Source organism: Oncorhynchus clarkii, chromosome 33 (genome assembly GCF_045791955.1).
Source record: "Oncorhynchus clarkii lewisi isolate Uvic-CL-2024 chromosome 33, UVic_Ocla_1.0, whole genome shotgun sequence".
NCBI lineage: Eukaryota > Metazoa > Chordata > Actinopteri > Salmoniformes > Salmonidae > Oncorhynchus > Oncorhynchus clarkii.
In genome coordinates, this window is record NC_092179.1 from 32,528,604 (window position 1) to 32,553,514 (window position 24,911).

Genomic DNA, 24,911 nt, shown 5'->3' on the forward strand with positions numbered 1-24,911 from the left:
CGCACCAACTAAACTTACTTTTTTGGGATATAAAGAAGGACTGTATCGAACAATGCAACTTGGGATTGCAAACAGAGGAAGATCTTCAAAGGTAAGTGATATATTTTATCGCTATTTCTGACTTTTGGGAGGCCTCTGCCGGTTTGGAAAATGTTTTTTATGTTTTTTTATGCTGGGCACTGTCCTCAGATAATCGCATGGTCTGCTTTCACCGTAAAGCCTTTTTGAAATCTGACAAAGCAGCTAGATTAACAAGAAGTTAAGCTTTTAAATGATGTATGACACTTGTATTTTCATGTATGTTCAATATTAAAGATTTTGTATTTTGAAGTCTCACCGGATGTTGTCGAGGTGGGGCGCTAGCCCAAAAGGTTTTAAATAGTGTCTCATAACATCCCTGTTGGAAGATTCTTTTATATTTTATATAATATAGCCAAGCAACTTCAAAGCAAAAAAAGAGTGTATACAGTACATTTTAGTATGTGATCCCTGATTCACAACTCAACCATATCTAGCCAACTCAACGTATCTAGCCAACTCCACCATATCTAGCCAACTCAACCATATCTAGCCAACTCAACCGTATCTAGCCAACTCAACCATATCTAGCCAACTCAACCGTATCTAGCCAACTCAACCGTATCTAGCCAACTCAACCATATCTAGCCAACTCAACCGTATCTAGTCATCTCAACGTATCTAGCCAACTCCATCATAACTAGCCAACTCCACCATAACTAGCCAACTCCACCATAACTAGCCAACTCCACCATAACTAGCCAACTCCACCATAACTAGCCAACTCCACCATAACTAGCCAACTCCACCATAACTAGCCAACTCAACCATATCTAGCCAACTCAACCGTATCTAGCCAACTCCACCATAACTAGCCAACTCCACCATACCTAGCCAACTCCACCATAACTAGCCAACTCCACCATAACTAGCCAACTCCACCATATCTAGCCAACTCCAACCATAACTAGCCAACTCCACCATAACTAGCCAACTCCACCATAACTAGCCAACTCCACCATAACTAGCCAACTCCACCATAACTAGCCAACTCCACCGTATCTAGCCAACTCCACCATAACTAGCCAACTCCACCGTATCTAGCCAACTCCACCATAACTAGCCAACTCCACCATAACTAGCCAACTCCACCATAACTAGCCAACTCCACCGTATCTAGCCAACTCCACCATAACTAGCCAACTCCACCATAACTAGCCAACTCCACCGTATCTAGCCAACTCCACCATAACTAGCCAACTCCACCGTATCTAGCCAACTCCACCATAACTAGCCAACTCCACCATAACTAGCCAACTCCACCATAACTAGCCAACTCCACCGTATCTAGCCAACTCCACCATAACTAGCCAACTCTCGGTGTGTGGGTAAAGTATACAGGTATTCTGATGCAAATCTGTGATGATACAGCATGTAACAGGGTGTTCTATCACTTTCTGAGAAGGCCCGGAAACACACATTTCCTTGTTGCCAAAGGTCCGGATGCATAATGTCATTTAGTAACAAACCCCCACCCTTCAACCCATACAACCCCAAACTGTTCACGCTGTTCGCCCTGTTCACCCTGTTCACGCTGTTCACAATTCTACACATTTTGACAGGGGTGCGACTGAGTTCCTAAAATATATCAATTCCATTTATTACTTATAAACAATAAAAATGTATCCTATTGGTTTTGCAGTGGTGTAGAGTAGTCAATCAAACCAGTTCACACCATCACTATATATAATAAACCAGTTCACACCATCACTATATATAATAAACCAGTTCACACCATCACTATATATAATAAACCAGTTCACACCATCACTATATATAATAAACCAGTTCACACCATCACTATATATAATAAACCAGTTCACACCATCACTATATATAATAAACCAGTTCACACCATCACCATATATAATAAACCAGTTCACACCATCACTATATAATAAACCAGTTCACACCACTATATATAACAAACCAGTTCACACCATCACTATATATAATAAACCAGTTCACACCATCACTATATAATAAACCAGTTCACACCACTATATATAATAGAGGATACTTCCACTCCACTATGCTGATGCATGCTCTGCGGATGGGGTTCTTGAGGGTGAGGCAGAGCAGGGCTCTGGGAGGTCTGGTTGGGGCCGTGTTGATGGGTTTCTTGGGCTTGTTGGTGTAGTGCTGCCTCTTCCTCTGTGTGGAGCTGGCTGTGGAGATGGGCGCGCCCGCGTTCCCCATCTGCTTGGCCTGCCGCGCCGCCTCGATGGCCGCCTGCCAGGTGAGGGCCGCCCCGGGGCCGCTGGGGATGTGCTCTGCCGCTAGCCCCACCACCGCCCCTCCGACCACGGCCTCCAGGGGCCCGCGCCCACCTCCACTTCCACCCAGGGCTGTGACGCCACCCACGCCGCCTCCTCCATCTGCAACGCTGGTATCGTTCAGACTGGGCGCCACCACCGGCAGCGGTGGGGGGGAGTAGTCGGAGCCTGGAAGGAGGAGAGAAGGGGGAGAGGGGTGAGCAGGGTGACTTGAGATGTGGGATACAGTGGCGGAACGGGGCCATTGGGAACATGTTGTTTGGTACATCTATGTAATCTTGATCTATTTAGTGGAGTTAGTTTAGGGACAGGTCGCTTATTGCCATTCAGATTGTGGAAGTCAGACCAGTCCGACTCCGTTGCCAATTTAATCCTGACTAAATGAAACAACACAACTATCCTACAGTATTGCTTTTATTTTAATAGACAGTCAGGCAGACAGAGAGACATTCAGTGCAGAAGAGCAGCCGTGATCTGAAAGGGGTTGGACTGGAGAGAGAGAGAGAGAGAGAGAGAGAGAGAGAGAGAGAGAGAGAGAGAGAGAGAGAGAGAGAGAGAGAGGAGGAGAGACAGAGAGAGAGGGAAGAGGAGAGAGAGAGAGAGAGGAGAAGAGGGAGAGAGTAGGAGAGAGAGGAGAGAGAGAGAGGTGGAGAGATAGAGAGAGAGGGAAGAGGAGAGAGAGAGAGAGGAGAAGAGGGAGAGAGAGAGGGAAGAGGAGAGAGAGAGAGAGAGAGAGGAGAAGAGGGAGAGTGAGAGAGAGGAGGAGAGATAGAGAGAGAGGGAAGAGGAGAGAGAGAGAGAGAGAGAGAGAGAGAGAGGAGAAGAGGGAGAGGAGGAGAGTTAGAAAGGGAAGAAGAGAGAGAGAGAGAGAGAGAGAGGGAAGAGGAGATATAGAAGAAAGAGGCAAGAGGAGAGGAGAGGTAGAAAAGACAAAAAAGGAGAGAGAGAGAGAGAGAGAGAGAGAGAGAGAGAGAGAGAGAGAGAGAGTGTGTGTGACAGAGATACAGAGAGATTTACCCCAAGTTCTCCATGTGTCAGCTAGATTACAACCAGAAACAAAGTACTGTACATGTCATACTCCAATAATAGTGTAAGACATCTCTACTCATCATGTATTGACACTGTTCTAAGACCCTCCATGCCTAATCTCTCTGCACAGTACTCCATGTCTAAACCCAGCCTAACGCTGATCTGGGGACAGAGTTAAAAGAGGGATAAAGCAGAGCCGTAGTGGTGGAGATAACTGAAAAACAACAGCAAGATTTACCATCCAGTTGTCGACAGAATTTTCACGTCAATATTCTAGAATCCTCATAAATAGAATCCTCATAAATAGAATCCTCACCAATAGAATCCTCATAAATAGAATCCTCATAAATAGAATCCTCATAAATAGAATCCTAATAAATAGAATCCTCATAAATAGAATCCTCATAAAAATAATCCTCATAAATAGAATCCTCATAAATAGAATCCTCATAAATAGAATCCTCATAAATATAATCCTCATAAATAGAATCCTCACAAATAGAATCCTCATAAATAGAATCCTCATAAATAGAATCCTCATAAATATAATCCTCATAAATAGAATCCTCACATTTTTCATCCAATTGAGTCGTTGTGATAGAAGTCTGTGTGTGATGACGTAGTGCACATTAAAATCACTAACGCGGTTCCATTAAATGGGTTTCCATCGCATTTTCACCTTTTGTCACTAACATTTAGTGCGGGTTTATTATATTTAACCTTTATTTAACTGGGCAAGTCAATTCAGAACAAATTCTTATTTTCAATGACAGGCTTCCCTCGGCCAAACCCGGACGACGCTGGGCCAATTGTGCACCGCCCTATGGGACTCCAAATCACGGCCGGATGTGATTCTGGTCTGGATTCAAACCAGGGACTGTAGTGACGCCTCTTGCACTGAGATGCAGTGCCTTAGACCGCTGCGCCATTAGGGAGTCCAGGGTATATCCTACATGATGAGATTATTATGGACAAAAGACCTAGATTATTTGTATTTGTCAAACGTCAGTCACGTATCGATCATCATGTTACCAGAATGAGCCTCAATATTTATTGGAAAGGAGCATCAAGTTCATCACTGCACTTTGACCTCCCTGTGAAGTTCATCATCACATATTTCATCTGTAGCCTAATAAACTGCATGGTTTCCTGAGTCGTAGTGGGACGACCAAACACCATGTCATCACTTATTTAATCTGAGTCGTAGTGGGACGACCAAACACCATGTCATCACTTATTTAATCTGAGTCGTAGTGGGACGACCAAACACCATATCATCACTTATTTAATCTGAGTCGCAGTGGGACGACCAAACACCATATCATCACTTATTTAATCTGAGTCGCAGTGGGACGACCAAACACCATATCATCACTTATTTAATCTGAGTCGCAGTGGGACGACCAAACACCATATCATCACTTATTTAATCTGAGTCGCAGTGGGACGACCAAACACCATGTCATCACTTATTTAATCTGAGTCGCAGTGGGACGACCAAACACCATGTCATCACTTATTTAATCTGAGTCGTAGTGGGACGACCAAACACCATGTCATCACTTATTTAATCTGAGTCGCAGTGGGACGACCAAACACCATATCATCACTTATTTAATCTGAGTCGTAGTGGGACGACCAAACACCATATCATCACTTATTTAATCTGAGTCGCAGTGGGACGACCAAACACCATATCATCACTTATTTAATCTGAGTCGCAGTGGGACGACCAAACACCATATCATCACTTATTTAATCTGAGTCGCAGTGGGACGACCAAACACCATATCATCACTTATTTAATCTGAGTCATAGTGGGACGACCAAACACCATATCATCACTTATTTAATCTGAGTCGTAGTGGGACGACCAAACACCATGTCATCACTTATTTAATCTGAGTCGTAGTGGGACGACCAAACACCATGTCATCACTTATTTAATCTGAGTCGTAGTGGGACGACCAAACACCATATCATCACTTATTTAATCTGAGTCGCAGTGGGACGACCAAACACCATATCATCACTTATTTAATCTGAGTCGCAGTGGGACGACCAAACACCATGTCATCACTTATTTAATCTGAGTCGTAGTGGGACGACCAAACACCATATCATCACTTATTTCATCTGAGTCGTAGTGGGACGACCAAACACCATGTCATCACTTATTTAATCTGAGTCGCAGTGGGACGACCAAACACCATGTCATCACTTATTTAATCTGAGTCGCAGTGGGACGACCAAACACCATGTCATCACTTATTTAATCTGAGTCGTAGTGGGACGACCAAACACCATATCATCACTTATTTAATCTGAGTCGTAGTGGGACGACCAAACACCATGTCATCACTTATTTAATCTGAGTCGTAGTGGGACGACCAAACACCATATCATCACTTATTTAATCTGAGTCGTAGTGGGACGACTAAACACCATATCATCACTTATTTAATCTGAGTCGTAGTGGGACGACCAAACACCATGTCATCACTTATTTAATCTGAGTCGTAGTGGGACGACCAAACACCATATCATCACGTATTTAATCTGAGTCGTAGTGGGACGACCAAACACCAAGTCATCACTTATTTAATCTGAGTCGTAGTGGGACGACCAAACACCATATCATCACTTATTTAATCTGAGTCGTAGTGGGACGACCAAACACCATGTCATCACTTATTTCATCTGAGTCGTAGTGGGACGACCAAACACCATGTCATCACTTATTTCATCTGAGTCGTAGTGGGACGACCAAACACCATATCATCACGTATTTAATCTGAGTCGTAGTGGGACGACCAAACACCATGTCATCACTTATTTAATCTGAGTCGTAGTGGGACGACCAAACACCATGTCATCACTTATTTAATCTGAGTCGTAGTGGGACGACCAAACACCATATCATCACTTATTTAATCTGAGTCGTAGTGGGACGACCAAACACCATATCATCACTTATTTAATCTGAGTCGCAGTGGGACGACCAAACACCATATCATCACTTATTTAATCTGAGTCGTAGTGGGACGACCTGACTAGTCTGACGACCAATCACCATGTCATCACGTTACTCCAGGGTTTACTTCAATATGGTTATTATGTCAATATTTACCCAGAAAGATGTTTCCACCTCATTTTCTCACATAATTAATATTACTGTCACAGAAACATCCCACTTTGTGTAGCGTATTTTGTCTTGTTTTGACTTTTGTAAAGTTGACAGATAAATGTGCTGTTTACATCAGGCCTGTACTGATGGTTTTTACCCAACATGTACTTTACCCACAGAAAAAGGTTGGATGGAAACCTGGTTAGTGTCTGTAGTAATAAACACACACACACACACACCACACACACCGCACGCACACACACACACACACACACACACACACACACACACACACACACACACACACACACACACACACACACACACACACACACACACACACACACACACACACACACACACACACACACACACAGGCTCTTAATCACAGCTGAAGTCATTCTCTCTAATAACATTCAAACCATTGAATAAGACAGCAGATGGATTCATCTGAGCAGCGAGCCAGGGTGTGTGTGTGTGTGTGTGTGTGTGTGTGTGTGTGTGTGTGTGGAGAGACTCAGACTGTGGTTTCTTTAAAGGTTAAAACTCACAGCCGATCTGTCACTATATTCAATTAATATCACTTCATTATCCTCAGGAACCAGAAAGGCGAAAAATATCACTTATTTTGTGATGGAGGAGAGGAGAGGATAGAGGGATTGAGGAAAGGATAGAGGGATGGAGGGACGAGGAGGAGAGGATAGAGGGACGGAGGGATGAGGAGGAGAGGATAAAGGGGACGAGGAGGAGAGGATATAGGGATGAGGAGGAGAGGATAGAGGGACTGAGAAAAGGATAGAGGGATGGAGGGACGAGGAGGAGAGGATAGAGGGACGGAGGGATGAGGAGGAGAGGATAGAGGGATGAGGAGGAGAGGATGCAGGGATGAGGAGGAGAGGATTTAGGGATGAGGAGGAGAGGATAGAGGGATGAGGAGGAGAGGATAGAGGGATGAGGATAAAGGGAAGAAGGGCTGAGGAGGAGGAGAGGATGGAGGGATGAGGAGGAGATGATAGAGGGATGGGGGGATGAGGAGGAGAGGATAGAGGGATGGAGGGATGAGGAAGAGAGGATATAGGGATGAGGAGGAGAGGATAGAGGGATGAGGAGGAGAAGATATAGGGATGAGGAGAGGATGGAGGGATGAGGATAGAGGGATGGAGGGATGAGGATAAAGGGATGAAGGACTGAGGAGGAGGAGACATCAGTAATTCCAGCAGTGAGTGAATCCTTGCAGAAATCAACTAGGAATCGGATCAATCATTCATCCACTCATTACTTTATTGATGAAGATGAGATTGAGATGGTTTAAAGTCTGATGGTGATGGTGAGTGGCTCAGTTGTCATCCAAAGGCAGTTCTATATTTAACTGCAGTTAAGTGTTCCTTACAGCGCCTAAAGACAAACAGTCAAAATTAATCTGTTTCTTGTAGTGATACATGACTTGGGCTTGGTCCTAAATGGCACCCAGATCCCTTTACACAGCTCTATGGGCCCTGGTCAAAAGCAGTGGACTGTATACTAAATAGGCTACCATTTGGGATATAAAATCCATTCTGAACACCGCCTAGTGATAATTAGCTGTGCAAAATGTCTGTTCCGGTCTACAAAACCTCCAAATTACCTTACTACATTCCATGTTTACATGTTCTCTCTACCTCTCTGTCTCTCTATCTCTCTCTCTCTACCTCTCTGTTTCTCTCTGTCTCTCTCTACCTCTCTCTCTCTCTCGCTCTCTCTCTCTCTCTCTACCTCTCTCTCTCTCTCTCTACCTCTCTCTCTCTCTCTACCTCTCTGTCTCTCTCAATTCAATTCAATTCAATTCAATTCAAGGGCTTTATTGGCATGGGAAACATGTGTTAACATTGCCAAAGCAAGTGAGGTAGACAACACACAAAGTGAATATATAAAGTGAAAAACAACAAAAATTAACAGTAAACATTACACATACAGAGGTTTCAAAACAGTAAAGACATTACACATGTCATATTATATATATATATATACAGTGTTTTAACAATGTACAAATGGTTAAAGGACACAAGATAAAATAAATAAGCATAAATATGGGTTGTATTTACAATGGTGTGTGTTCTTCACTGGTTGTCCTTTTCTCGTGGCAACAGGTCACAAATCTTGCTGCTGTGATGGCACACTGTGGAATTTCATCCAGTAGATATGGGAGTTTTTCAAATTTGGATTTGTTTTCGAATTCTTTGTGGATCTGTGTAATCTGAGGGAAATATGTCTCTCTAATATGGACATACATTGGGCAGGAGGTTAGGAAGTGCAGCTCAGTTTCCACCTCATTTTGTGGGCAGTGAGCACATAGCCTGTCTTCTCTTGAGAGCCATGTCTGCCTACGGCGCCTTTTCTCAATAGCAAGGCTATGCTCACTGAGTCTGTACATAGTCAAAGCTTTCCTTAAGTTTGGGTCAGTCACAGTGGTCAGGTATTCTGCTGCTGTGTACTCTCTGTTTAGGGCCAAATAGCATTCTAGTTTGCTTTGTTTTTTTGTTAATTCTTTCCAATGTGTCAAGTAATTATCTTTTTGTTTTCTCATGATTTGGTTGGGTCTAATTGTGCTGCTGTCATGGGGCTCTGTAGGGTGTGTTTGTGTTTGTGAACAGAGCCCCAGGACCAGCTTGCTTAGGGGACTCTTCTCCAGGTTCATCTCTCTGTAGGTGATGGCTTTGTTATGGAAGGTTTGGGAATCGCTTCCTTTTAGGTGGTTGTAGAATTTAACGGCTCTTTTCTGGATTTTGATAATTAGTGGGTATCGGCCTAATTCTGCTCTGCATGCATTATTTGGTGTTTTTATGTTTTTTATGATAAATTGATTAGTGAATTGAATGAGTAATTGAAGAATTGATTAGTGAATTGAATGAGTAATTGATGAATTGAATTGAACAGAAAATCTGGTGAGAGGAGCAACACCTCACGGCACAACGCCTTTCCCACCTACTTGTTGTGTTTATGTACTGACCTGTATGTGTAACTGACACACACACACACACACACACACACACACACACACACACACACACACACACACACACACACACACACACACACACACACACACACACACACACACACACAGAGACTACACACAGACATATTTGCAGCGTGCACATACACACACACACACACACACACACACACACACACACACACACACACACACACACTCACAAGGGCAGTAGACAAGGGCAGTAACTCACTCGCTCCTTGAACTGACACTGACCAATCCCTGTGGAGACTCCCTCTCTCTCTCCCTCCTCTCCTCCCTCTCACTGACCTCATTTCATAACCTCCCTCCTCATCCCTCCTTCCCCTCTCTCCCCCACCCATATGAGCTGCCACTCAGTCAGCTACCACTCAGTCAATTCTCCACTCAGTCAACTCTTCCCTTCTCACTCCATCTCACTTTACACACCCCTCTCTCTCTCTGTCTCTCTCTCTCTCTATGTCTCTCTCTCTGTCTCTGTCTCTTTCTCTCTCTCTCTCTCTCTCTGTCTCTCTCTCTCTCTCTTTCTCGCTCTCTTATACACACAAGTGTAAAGGGATAAAGAATATGTACATAAAGATATATGAATGAGTGATGGTACAGAGCGGCATAGGCAAGATGCAGTAGATGGTATAGAGTACAGTATATACATATGAGATGAGTAATGTAGGGTATGTAAACATATAAAAGTGGCATTGTTTAAAGTGGCTAGTGATACATGTATTACATAAAGATGCAGTAGATGGTATAGAGTACAGTATATACATATACATATGAGATGAGTAATGTAGGGTTTGTAAACATTATATTAAGTGGCATTGTTTAAAGTGGCTAGTGATACATTTTTTACATCAATTTTTCCATTATTAAAGTGGCTGTAGTTGAGTCAGTATGTTGGCAGCAGCCACTCACTCTCCTCCTCTTCCTCCGCTAGCCCTGTTCATACACAGAAACACACATCCATATGCTATCTGGGCTAACACACTCAGACACACATCCATATGCTAACTGGGCTAACACACTCAGACACACATCCATATGCTAACTGGGTTAACACACTCAGACACACATCCATATGCTAACTGGGCTAACACACTCAGACACACATCCATCCATATGCTATATATAATGTATATATAATGGATGTATAATTCATATAATTTATATATCATGGATGTGTAATTTATATAATTTATATATACTTTATGTATAATTCATATAATATATGTATAATTCATATAATTTATATATAATGTATGTATAATTCATATAATTTATATGTAATGTATGTATAATTCATATAATTGATTTATAATTCATAGAATGTATATATAATTCATATAATTGATGTATAATTCATATATAATGTATGTATACTTCATATAATTGAAGTATAATTCATAGAATGTATATATGATTTCCCCAAACCCCAACAGGAAGTCAGCTTTATAGCAGATGTGTTTTATCCTATTGATTTATCCATTTGATAATATACAGTACATACTGGCTCATCTCCAGTATCCTAAACTGCCTCCCAAATGACACCATATTTCCTATGTAGTCCACTACTTCTGGTCCAAAATAGTGCACTATATAGGGATTAGAGAGCCCTTTGGGAGGCTGACCTAGTCTTGTAATGAGGAAGAATAAAAATACCTAAACATGCTTTGGGAATATAAAGTGGTTAGAGCGTTGGGCCAGTAACCGAAAGGTTGCCGGATCGAATCCCCGAGCTGTCAAGGTAAAAAACTGTCGGTCTGCCGCTGAACAAGGCACTTAACCCACTGTTCAGTTAACAAGGCAGTTAACCCACTGTTCAGTTAACAAGGCAGTTAACCCACTGTTCAGTTAACAAGGCAGTTAACCCACTGTTCAGTTAACAAGGCAGTTAACCCACTGTTCAGTTAACAAGGCAGTTAACCCACTGTTCAGTTGACAAGGCAGTTAACCCACTGTTCAGTTGACAAGGCAGTTAACCCACTGTTCAGTTGACAAGGCAGTTAACCCACTGTTCAGTTGACAAGGCAGTTAACCCACTGTTCAGTTAACAAGGCAGTTAACCCACTGTTCAGTTGACAAGGCAGTTAACCCACTGTTCAGTTGACAAGGCAGTTAACCCACTGTTCAGTTGACAAGGCAGTTAACCCACTGTTCAGTTGACAAGGCAGTTAACCCACTGTTCAGTTGACAAGGCAGTTAACCCACTGTTCAGTTGACAAGGCAGTTAACCCACTGTTCAGTTAACAAGGCAGTTAACCCACTGTTCAGTTAACAAGGCAGTTAACCCACTGTTCAGTTGACAAGGCAGTTAACCCACTGTTCAGTTGACAAGGCAGTTAACCCACTGTTCAGTTGACAAGGCAGTTAACCCACTGTTCAGTTGACAAGGCAGTTAACCCACTGTTCAGTTGACAAGGCAGTTAACCCACTGTTCAGTTAACAAGGCAGTTAACCCACTGTTCAGTCAACAAGGCAGTTAACCCACTGTTCAGTTAACAAGGCAGTTAACCCACTGTTCAGTTAACAAGGCAGTTAACCCACTGTTCAGTTAACAAGGCAGTTAACCCACTGTTCAGTTGACAAGGCAGTTAACCCACTGTTCAGTTGACAAGGCAGTTAACCCACTGTTCAGTTAACAAGGCAGTTAACCCACTGTTCAGTTGACAAGGCAGTTAACCCACTGTTCAGTTAACAAGGCAGTTAACCCACTGTTCAGTTGACAAGGCAGTTAACCCACTGTTCAGTTAACAAGGCAGTTAACCCACTGTTCAGTTAACAAGGCAGTTAACCCACTGTTCAGTTGACAAGGCAGTTAACCCACTGTTCAGTTAACAAGGCAGTTAACCCACTGTTCAGTTAACAAGGCAGTTAACCCACTGTTCAGTTGACAAGGCAGTTAACCCACTGTTCAGTTGACAAGGCAGTTAACCCACTGTTCAGTTAACAAGGCAGTTAACCCACTGTTCAGTTAACAAGGCAGTTAACCCACTGTTCAGTTAACAAGGCAGTTAACCCACTGTTCAGTTAACAAGGCAGTTAACCCACTGTTCAGTTAACAAGGCAGTTAACCCACTGTTCAGTTGACAAGGCAGTTAACCCACTGTTCAGTTAACAAGGCAGTTAACACATTTCAGTTGAATGCATTCAGTTGAACAACTGACTACTGTTGGTCTCTCCCTTTCCCTTAAATCATGGAAATCATGTATTTCTAGATTCCGCAGTATGTTATTCTGTCTAACCGTTCTGTCTGACTTGTCTAGTTAAATAAAGGTAACATTTAACATTTAAAAAACGTGTCCACTGTTCCGTGTACCTGTTGTCAGAACTAAAACATCTGACCTGATGATCCATAAGGCAGTTGGATAATGGATTGAGGCTGGTCCCTGGGCTGAATCGTGTATCATGGATTGAGGCTGGTCCCTGGGCAGCATCATGTATCATGGATTGAGACTGGTCCCTGGGCTGCATCATGGATTGAGGCTGGTCCCTGGGCAGCATCATGTATCATGGATTGAGGCTGGTCCCTGGGCTGCATCATGGATTGAGGCTGGTCCCTGGGCTGAATCATGTATCATGGATTGAGACTGGTCCCTGGGCTGCATCATGTATCATGGATTGAGACTGGTCCCTGGGCTGCATCATGTATCATGGATTGAGACTAGTCCCTGGGCAGCCTCTCCATTGATCCCCATCATAAATGAGAGATTAGTCACATGGTTTTATTATGACAAGCCAATCAATGTCTCACTGCATGGGAACCAACACAAACAGAGACGTGGAGCTGCTGTGCCAGGTTTGTAACGGCTACTGAGCGGATGCTGTGCTGTGCTGTGGTAGCAATATGTCCTGTTGTCTAGCCTGTAGGGGAAACAGCACACAGCAGACCCCGATGAAAACAGGCTCCTAACTCACTAGGCCTGATGGGAATCCTTTACAGTGAGAGGGTCAGAGTGGACAAAGCATCTCAGAGTATAGGAACTGATCTAGGACCAGGTCCACACTATATAGCACATTTTTTTATAAGAGTGTAGAGACAGGTCCAGAGAGACAGGTCCAGAGAGACAGAGGAGAGACAGGTCCAGAGAGACAGAGGAGAGGCAGGTCCAGAGAGACAGAGGAGAGGCAGGTCCAGAGAGACAGAGGAGAGACAGGTCCAGAGAGACAGTCCAGAGAGACAGGTCCAGAGAGACAGGTCCAGAGAGACAGAGGAGAGGCAGGTCCAGAGAGACAGGTCCAGAGAGACAGAGGAGAGGCAGGTCCAGAGAGACAGAGGAGAGACATCAGAGATGATAGTAAGAGAAAGAGAGAAACATTTTACTTTGCTTTTTAAAAATCTATTTCAGTGGCTTTCACAATGTAAACATATGTTTCCCATGCTAATAAAACCCTTTAAAATGAATTGATATGAGCCACAGGGAGGAAGAGGAGAGATATAACAGTAAGAGAAAGAGAGAGATGTGGGCACTAGGGAGGAAGAGGAGAGATATAACAGTAAGAGAAAGAGAGAGATGTGGGCTGCATGGAGGAAGAGGAGAGATATAACAGTAAGAGAAAGAGAGAGATGTGGGCAGTAGGGAGGAAGAGGAGAGATATAACAGTAAGAGAAAGAGAGATGTGGGCAGCAGGGAGGAAGAGGAGAGATATAACAGTAAGAGAAAGAGAGAGATGTGGGCAGCAGGGAGGAGGAGAAGAGATATAACAGTAAGAGAAAGAGAGAGATGTGGGCTGCAGGGAGGAAGAGGAGAGATATAACAGTAAGAGAAAGAGATAGATGTGGGCAGCAGGGAGGAAGAGGAGAGATATGACAGTAAGAGAAAGAGAGAGATGTGGGCAGCAGGGAGGAAGAGGAGAGATATAACAGTAAGAGAAAGAGAGAGATGTGAAACACATGGAGGAAGAGGAGATATATAACAGTAAGAGAAAGAGAGAGATGTGAGACACAGGGAGGAAGAGGAGAGATATGACAGTAAGAGAAAGAGAGAGATGTGGGCAGCAGGGAGGAAGAGGAGAGATATAACAGTAAGAGGAAGAGTGAGATGTGGGCAGCAGGGAGGAAGAGGAGAGATATAACAGTAAGAGGAAGAGTGAGATGTGGGCCGCAGAGGAGAGATAAAAGTACTGTATGACGAGATACTTGTGTCTCCGCCCCTAACATTGGGATTCGTTGTCCACAGAGCAGAAAGACGAGCTGTCATGCTCCCGTCTATTCCTCTCTTTGGATTGGTGGATACATCTCATTATTTGAAATATTTTGTTGAATATTCAATGAGACTCTTCCTATAGCTGGCCGCCCGGACAAATTGACCAATCGGGAGAGAAGGACCTTAGTCAGGGAGGTGACCATCTCTGCAACACTCCACCAATCAGGCCTTTATGGTAGAGTGGCCAGACGGAAGCTACTCCTCAGTAAAAGGCACATGACAGCCTGCTTGGAGTTTGCCAAAAGGCACCTAAAGACTCTCAGACCATGAGACGCATTATTCTCTGGTCTGATGAAACCAAATCCAAATCAAATCAAATCAAATTTTATTTGTCACATACACATGGTTAGCAGATGTTAATGCGAGTGTAGCGAAATGCTTGTGCTTCTAGTTCCGACAATGCAGTAATAACAAGTAATCTAACTAACAATTCCAAAACTACTGTCTTGTACACAGTGTAAGGGGATAAAGAATATGTACATAAGGATATATGAATGAGTGATGGTACAGAGCAGCATAGGCAAGATACAGTAGATTGTATCGAGTACAGTATATACATATGAGATGAGTATGTAAACAAAGTGGCATAGTTAAAGTGGCTAGTGATACATGTATTACATAAGGATACCGTCGATGATATAGAGTACAGTATATACGTATGCGTATGAGATGAATAATGTAGGGTAAGTAACATTTATATAAGGTAGCATTGTTTAAAGTGGCTAGTGATATATTTACATCATTTCCCATCAATTCCCATTATTAAAGTGGCTGGAGTTGAGTCAGTGTCAGTGTGTTGGCAGCAGCCACTCAGTGTTAGTGGTGGCTGTTTAACAGTCTGATGGCCTTGAGATAGAAGCTGTTTTTCAGTCTCTCGGTCCCAGCTTTGATGCACCTGTACTGACCTCGCCTTCTGGATGATAGCGGGGTGAACAGGCAGTGGCTCGGGTGGTTGATGTCCTTGATGATCTTTATGGCCTTCCTGTGACATCGGGTGGTGTAGGTGTCCTGGAGGGCAGGTAGTTTGCCCCCGGTGATGCGTTGTGCAGACCTCACTACCCTCTGGAGAGCCTTACGGTTGAGGGCGGTGCAGTTGCCATACCAGGCGGTGATACAGCCCGCCAGGATGCTCTCGATTGTGCATCTGTAGAAGTTTGTGAGTGCTTTTGGTGACAAGCCGAATTTCTTCAGCCTCCTGAGGTTGAAGAGGCGCTGCTGCGCCTTCTTCACGATGCTGTCTGTGTGAGTGGACCAATTCAGTTTGTCTGTGATGTGTATGCCGAGGAACTTAAAACTTGCTACCCTCTCCACTACTGTTCCATCGATGTGGATAGGGGGGTGTTCCCTCTGCTGTTTCCTGAAGTCCACAATCATCTCCTTAGTTTTGTTGACGTTGAGTGTGAGGTTGTTTTCCTGACACCACACTCCGAGGGCCCTCACCTCCTCCCTGTAGGCCGTCTCATCGTTGTTGGTAATCAAGCCTACCACTGTTGTGTCGTCCGCAAACTTGATGATTGAGTTGGAGGCGTGCGTGGCCACGCAGTCGTGGGTGAACAGGGAGTACAGGAGAGGGCTCAGAACGCAACCTTGTGGGGCCCCAGTGTTGAGGATCAGCGGGGAGGAGATGTTGTTGCCTACCCTCACCACCTGGGGGCGGCCCGTCAGGAAGTCCAGTACCCAGTTGCACAGGGCGGGGTCGAGACCCAGGGTCTCGAGCTTGATGACGAGCTTGGAGGGTACTATGGTGTTGAATGCCGAGCTGTAGTCGATGAACAGCATTCTCACATAGGTATTCCTCTTGTCCAGATGGGTTAGGGCAGTGTGCAGTGTGGTTGAGATTGCATCGTCTGTGGACCTATTTGGGCGGTAAGCAAATTGGAGTGGGTCTAGGGTGTCAGGTAGGGTGGAGGTGATATGGTCCTTGACTAGTCTCTCAAAGCACTTCATGATGACGGATGTGAGTGCTACGGGGCGGTAGTCATTTAGCTCAGTTACCTTAGCTTTCTTGGGAACAGGAACAATGGTGGCCCTCTTGAAGCATGTGGGAACAGCAGACTGGTATAGGGATTGATTGAATATGTCCGTAAACACACCGGCCAGCTGGTCTGCGCATGCTCTGAGGGCGCGGCTGGGGATGCCATCTGGGCCTGCAGCCTTGCGAGGGTTAACACGTTTAAATGTCTTACTCACCTCGGCTGCAGTGAAGGAGAGACCGCATGTTTTCGTTGCAGGCCGTGTCAGTGGCACTGTATTGTCCTCAAAGCGGGCAAAAAAGTTATTTAGTCTGCCTGGGAGCAAGACATCCTGGTCCGTGACTGGGCTGGGTTTCTTCCTGTAGTCCGTGATTGACTGTAGACCCTGCCACATGCCTCTTGTGTCTGAGCCGTTGAATTGAGATTCTACTTTGTCTCTGTACTGGCGCTTAGCTTGTTTGATAGCCTTGCGGAGGGAATAGCTGCACTGTTTGTATTCGGTCATGTTACCAGACACCTTGCCCTGATTAAAAGCAGTGGTTCGCGCTTTCAGTTTCACACGAATGCTGCCATCAATCCACGGTTTCTGGTTAGGGAATGTTTTAATCGTTGCTATGGGAACGACATCTTCAACGCACGTTCTAATGAACTCGCACACCGAATCAGTGTATTCGTCAATGTTGTTATCTGACGCAATACGAAACATCTCCCAGTCCACGTGATGGAAGCAGTCTTGGAGTGTGGAGTCAGCTTGGTCGGACCAGCGTTGGACAGACCTCAGCGTGGGAGCCTCTTGTTTTAGTTTCTGTCTGTAGGCAGGGATCAACAAAATGGAGTCGTGGTCAGCTTTTCCGAAAGGGGGGCGGGGCAGGGCCTTATATGCGTCGCGGAAGTTAGAGTGAAATATTTGGCCTGAATGCCAAGCATCATCACGCCTGGAGGAAACCTGGCACCCTCCCTACGGTGAAGCATGGTGGTGGCAGCATCATGCTGTGGGGATGTTTTTCAGCGGCAGGGACTGGTAGACTAGTACGGATAGAGGGAAAGATGAACGGAGCAAAGTACAGAGAGATCCTTGATGAAAAGCTCACTCAGGACCACAGACTGGGGTGAAGGTTCACCTTTCAACAGGACAATGACCCTAAGCACACAGCCAAGACAATGCAGGAGAGGCTTTGGGACAAGTCTCTGAATGTCCTTGAGGGGCCCAGCCAGAGCCCGGACTTGATACCGATCGAACATCTCTGGAGAGGCCTGAAAATATCTTGCGACTCTCCCCATCCAACCTAACAGAGCTTGAGAGGATCTGCAGAGAAGAATGGGGGAAACTCCCCAAATACAGGTGTGCCAAGCTTGTAGCATCACACCCAAGAAGACTTGAGGCTGTAATCGCTGCCAAAGGTGCTTCAACAAAGTACTGAGTAAAGGGTCTGAATACTTACGGAAATTAACGGAAACTTACGGAAATGTTTTTGCTTTGTCATTATGGGGTATTTCTTTGTAGATTAGGGAGTGATTTAATCCATTTTAAAATAAGGCTGTCACATAATAAAATATGGAAAAATTCAAGGGGTCTGATTACTTTCCGAACGTACTGTATAAATATAGATCCAAATGATTCTGGTAAAAATAGTTTGCACCGCTATTTGGCTCAGGAGGCCACGTGGACACCAGGCTATTTGGCTCAGGAGGCCACGTGGACACCAGGCTATTTGGCTCAGGAGGCCATGTGGACACCAGGCTATTTGGCTCAGGAGGCCACGTGGACACCAGGCTATTTGGCTCAGGAGGCCACGTGGACACCAGGCTATTTGGCTCAGGAGGCCACGTGGACACCAGGCTATTTGGCTCAGGAGGCCAAGTGGACACCTGGCTATTCGGCTTAGGAGACCAAGTGGACACAAGGCTATTCGGCTCAGGAGGCCAAGTGGACACCAGGCTATTTGGCTCAGGAGGCCAAGTGGACACCAGGCTATTCGGCTCAGGAGACCAAGTGGACACCAGGCTATTCGGCTCAGGAGGCCACGTGGACACCAGGCTATTTGGCTCAGGAGACCAAGTGGACACCAGGCTATTCGGCTCAGGAGGCCACGTGGACACCAGGCTATTCGGCTCAGGAGACCAAGTGGACACCAGGCTATTCGGCTCATCTCAGTCACGAAGAAGACTAACTTTACAACTGTTTTTGATTCATAAACAATGGCATGCTGGTGGTTATAAAAAACAACTAAATGTAGAAATATCAAAGGAAAAGATATAGCATTTACACGGATTTACACAAAGTGGGTAGTTCAGATTTCTAACTTCAAGCCCAAATATATAATACTTTAACTAAGGGAGGATACCTCAGTGACTTATCGTTGTGCAACATCCTGGGTAAACTCTGGCCATCATTTTTCAGCTGAAGAACGTGCATTTCTGTGGGCGTTTAATAACTAATGATCTGCTTAACGTGGACGGATTTTGGGGCGGCGTAAACCCTCTCGCTTCGCCTCTTCCTCTCTGATACACTGTGCTTCTATGCCGACCCCACACACACAAACACTTACACGCAGGCACGCACACACACATACAGCGCAGGCTGGAAGATATTAATAACCTGCTCATTAATATTTATCTAGAGAGAGAGAGAGAGAGAGAGAGAGAGAGAGAGAGAGAGAGAGAGAGAGAGACAGAGACAGAGACAGAGACAGAGACAGAGAGAAATATGGGACCAGAGAGTAAAAGAGTCAACCCAGATTCTACCTGGAGGCAGATGAAAGAAGGCAACTCACCTCTCCCTCCATCCCTCCATCCCTCCCTACACTCACCTCTCCCTCCATCCCTCCATCCCTCCCTACACTCACCTCTCCCTCCATCCCTCCATCCCTCCCTACACTCACCTCTCCCTCCATCCCTCCATACACTCACCTCTCCCTCCATCACTATCCATCCACCTTAATCTCTCCTTTTCCACCATTTCTCCCCACTCCAACTCTATCTCTATCTCTCTCCTCCTATCCTCCAAATGTATCTCAATCTCCCTCCTCCTTTCTCCATCTCTCTCTTCCACCACTGATCAGCCAGGCCTGTATGGAGAGGAGAGGGCCAGGCAGGCAGGAAGTGTAGTTCTGTGGGTGTGAAATCAGCTTCAGTTTCACTTCCATCATCACCACGGATATCATCTGGCCCAGTTACCAGACGGAGAGGAAGACAGGCAGAGTAGCACTTATCATCCAACATCTTACATTTACCAAAGAGAGGACTAGAGAGAGAGAGAGAGAGACGCACACACAGAGAGAGAGAGAGAGAGAGAGACAGAGACGCACACACACAGAGAGAGAGCGAGAGAGAGAGAGAGAGACGCACACACAGAGAGAGAGAGAGAGAGAGAGAGACAAAGACGCACAGAGAGAGAGAGAGAGAGAGACAGAGACGCACACAGAGAGAGAGAGAGAGAGAAAGAGAGAGAGAGAGAGAGACAGAGAGAGAGAGAGAGAGAGAGAGAGAGAGAGAGAGAGAGAGAGACAGAGCGAGAGACACAGAGAGAGAGACAGAGACGAACACAGAGAGAGAGAGAGAGAGAGACAGAGAGAGAGAGAGAGAGAGAGACAGAGAGAGAGAGAGAGAGAGACAGAGACAGAGACAGAGACAGAGAGAGAGAGAGAGAGAGAGAGAGAGAGAGAGAGAGAGAGAGAGAGAGAGAGAGAGAGAGAGAGAGAGAGAGAGAGAGAAAATACACTACGGAAAAAGAAGGAACAGCATGTCAGAAATCAGCTCAATGTAATTGAAGAATCCATAGACTATAACCACTTTTGGGAAAGTTGGAAAACACTAAACAAACAACAGCACAAAGAATTATCTATCCAAAATGGAGATGTATGGGTAAACCACTTCTCCAATCTTTTTGGCTCTATAACAAAGAATAAAGAGCAAAAACATATACATGATCAAATACAGATCTTAGAATCAACTATTAAAGACCACCAGAACCCACTGGATTCTCCAATTACCTTGAATGAGTTACAGGACAAAATAAAAACCCTCCAACCCAAAAAGGCCTGTGGTGTTGATGGTATCCTCAATGAAATGATCAAATATACAGACAACAAATTCCAATTGGCTATACTAAAACTCTTTAACATCATCCTTAGCTCTGGCATCTTCCCCAATATTTGGAACCAAGGACTGATCACCCCAATCCACAAAAGTGGAGACAAATTTGACCCCAATAACTACCGTGGAATATGCGTCAACAGTAACCTTGGGAAAATGTTCTGCATTGTCATTAACAGCAGACTCGTACATTTCCTCAATGAAAACAATGTACTGAGCAAATGTCAAATTGGCTTTTTACCAAATTACCGTACAACAGACCATGTATTCACCCTGCACACCCTAATTGACAACCAAACAAACCAAAACAAAGGCAAAGTCTTTTCATGCTTTGTTGATTTCAAAAAAGCCTTCGACTCAATTTGGCATGAGGGTCTGCTATACAAACTGATGGAAAGTGGTGTTGGGGGTAAAACATACAACATTATAAAATCCATGTACACAAACAACAAGTGTGCGGTTAAAATTGGCAAAAAACACACACATTTCTTCACACAGGGTTTTGGGGTGAGACAGGGATGCAGCTTAAGCCCCACCCTCTTCAACATATATATCAACGAATTGGCGCGGGCACTAGAAAAGTCTGCAGCCCCCAGCCTCACCCTACTAGAATCCGAAGTCAAATGTCTACTGTTTGCTGATGATCTGGTGCTTCTGTCACCAACCAAGGAGGGCCTACAGCAGCACCTAGATCTTCTGCACAGATTCTGTCAGACCTGGGCCCTGACAGTAAATCTCAGTAAGACCAAAAAAGGTCCAGTCGCCAAGAACACAAATACAAATTCCATCTAGACACTGTTGCCCTAGAGCACACAAAAAACTATACATACCTTGGCCTAAACATCAGCGCCACAGGTAACTTCCACAAAGCTGTGAACGATCTGAGAGACAAGGCAAGACGGGCATTCTATGCCATCAAATGTAACATCAATTTCAACATACCAATTAGGATCCGGCTAAAAACACTGGAATCAGTCATAGAACCCATTGCCCTTATGGTTGTGAGGTCTGGCGTCCGCTCACCAACCAAGACTTCACAAAATAGGACAAACACCAAATTGAGACTCTGCACGCAGAATTCTGCAAAAATAGCCTCCGTGTACAACGTAGAACACCAAATAATGCTTGCAGAGCAGAATTAGGCCGATACCCACTAATTATCAAAATCCAAAAAAGAGCCGTTAAATTCTACAACCACCTAAAAGGAAGCGATTCCCAAACCTTCCATAACAAAGCCATCACCTACAGAGAGATGAACCTGGAGAAGAGTCCCCTAAGCAAGCTGGTCCTGGGGCTCTGTTCACAAACACAAACACACCCCACAGAGCCCCAGGACAGCAGCACAATTAGACCCAACCAAATCATGAGAAAACAAAAAGATAATTACTTGACACATTGGAAAGAATTAACAAAAAAACAGAGCAAACTAGAATGCTATTTGGCCCTAAACAGAGAGTACACAGCGGCAGGCAGAATACCTGAGAGAGAGACAGAGAGAGAGAGAGAGAGACACAGAGAGAGAGAGACAGAGAGAGAGAGAGAGAGAGAGAGAGAGAGAGAGAGAGAGAGAGAGAGAGAGAGAGAGAGAGAGAGAGAGAGAGAGAGAGAGAGAGAGAGACAGAGACAGAGACAGAGACACAGAGAGAGAGAGACAGAGAGAGAGAGAGAGAGAGAGAGAGAGAGACAGAGAGAGAGACAGAGAGAGACAGAGAGAGAGAGAGAGAGAGAGAGAGACAGAGAGAGAGACACAGAGAGAGAGAGAGACAGAGAGAGAGACACAGAGAGAGAGGGTAGAGTAACAGCTTCCTTTCAGTTCATGCTTAATGTGTTACAACACCGAGTCCCAAATGGACACACACCCTCACACACACCATCTACACAAACCTTTTACACACACACCCTGACACACCTTCACACACACACCCTCACACACACCATCTACACAAACCCTTTACACACACACCCTGACACACCCTTTACACACACACCCTCACACACACCATCTACACAAACCCTTTACACACACCCTGACACACCATCACAAACACACCCTACACACACCCTCACAGACATCATCAATAATATCCTGGAGTCCAGTCCCTCACATCATAAATAATATCCTGGAGTCCCTCACATCATAAATACTATCCTGGAGTCCAGTCCCTCACCTCACATCATCAATACTATCCTGGAGTCCAGTCCCTCACCTCACATCATCAATACTATCCTGGAGTCCAGTCCCTCACCTCACATCATCAATAACATCCTGGAGTCCCTCACATCATAAATAATATCCTGGAGTCCAGTCCCTCACATCATCAATAATATCCTGGAGTCCAGTCCCTCACCTCATCAATAATATCATGGAGTCCCTCACATCATCAATAATATCCTGGAGTCCAGTCCCTCACCTCAGATCATAAATAATATCATGGAGTCCCTCACATCATAAATAATATCATGGAGTCCAGTCCCTCACATCATCAATAATATCCTGGAGTCCAGTCCCTCACATCATAAATAATATCCTGGAGTCCCTCACATCATCAATAATATCCTGGAATCCAGTCCCTCACATCATCAATAATATCCTGGAGTCCCTCACATCATAAATAATATCCTGGAGTCCCTCACATCATCAATAATATCCTGGAGTCCCTCACATCATCAATAATATCCTGGAGTCCAGTCCCTCACCTCATCAATAATATCCTGGAGTCCCTCACATCATCAATAATATCCTGGAGTCCCTCACATCATCAATAATATCCTGGAGTCCCTCACCTCATCAATAATATTCTGGAGTCCCTCACATCATCAATAATATTCTGGAGTCCAGTCCCTCACATCATCAATAATATCCTGGAGTCCCTCACCTCATCAATAATATCCTGGAGTCCCTCACATCATCAATAATATTCTGGAGTCCAGTCCCTCACATCATCAATAATATCCTGGAGTCCCTCACATCATAAATAATATCCTGGAGTCCAGTCCCTCACCTCATCAATAATATCCTGGAGTCCCTCACATCATCAATAATATCCTGGAGTCCCTCACATCATCAATAATATCCTGGAGTCCAGTCCCTCACATCATAAATAATATCCTGGAGTCCCTCACATCATAAATAATATCCTGGAGTCCCTCACATCATAAATAATATCCTGGAGTCCCTCACATCATCAATAATATCCTGGAGTCCAGTCCCTCACATCATAAATAATATCCTGGAGTCCCTCACATCATCAATAATATCCTGGAATCCAGTCCCTCACATCATCAATAATATCCTGGAGTCCCTCACATCATAAATAATATCCTGGAGTCCCTCACATCATCAATAATATCCTGGAGTCCCTCACATCATCAATAATATCCTGGAGTCCAGTCCCTCACCTCATCAATAATATCCTGGAGTCCCTCACCTCATCAATAATATCCTGGAGTCCCTCACATCATCAATAATATCCTGGAGTCCCTCACATCATCAATAATATTCTGGAGTCCCTCACCTCATCAATAATATCCTGGAGTCCCTCACATTATCAATAATATTCTGGAGTCCAGTCCCTCACATCATCAATAATATCCTGGAGTCCCTCACATCATAAATAATATCCTGGAGTCCAGTCCCTCAACTCATCAATAATATCCTGGAGTCCCTCACATCATCAATAATATCCTGGAGTCCCTCACATCATCAATAATATCCTGGAGTCCAGTCCCTCACATCATAAATAATATCCTGGAGTCCCTCACATCATAAATAATATCCTGGAGTCCCTCACATCATAAATAATATCCTGGAGTCCCTCACATCATCAATAATATCCTGGAGTCCAGTCCCTCACATCATAAATAATATCCTGGAGTCCCTCACATCATCAATAATATCCTGGAATCCAGTCCCTCACATCATCAATAATATCCTGGAGTCCCTCACATCATAAATAATATCCTGGAGTCCCTCACATCATCAATAATATCCTGGAGTCCCTCACATCATCAATAATATCCTGGAGTCCAGTCTCTCACCTCATCAATAATATCCTGGAGTCCCTCACCTCATCAATAATATCCTGGAGTCCCTCACATCATCAATAATATCCTGGAGTCCCT

The 24,911-nt window shown here is 44.6% G+C and overlaps 1 protein-coding gene across 1 annotated transcript in view; it reads right to left on the reverse strand.

The window, feature by feature from the left end:
* LOC139393293 (calcium channel, voltage-dependent, L type, alpha 1C subunit) overlaps positions 1-24,911 on the reverse strand; it is a 511,196-nt gene that overhangs the window by 384,804 nt on the left and 101,481 nt on the right. Inside the window, exon 2 of the mRNA XM_071141816.1 lies at positions 2,099-2,522. Coding sequence (XP_070997917.1) covers positions 2,099-2,522 — 424 coding nt within the window. The remainder of the gene's footprint in view (positions 1-2,098; positions 2,523-24,911) is intronic.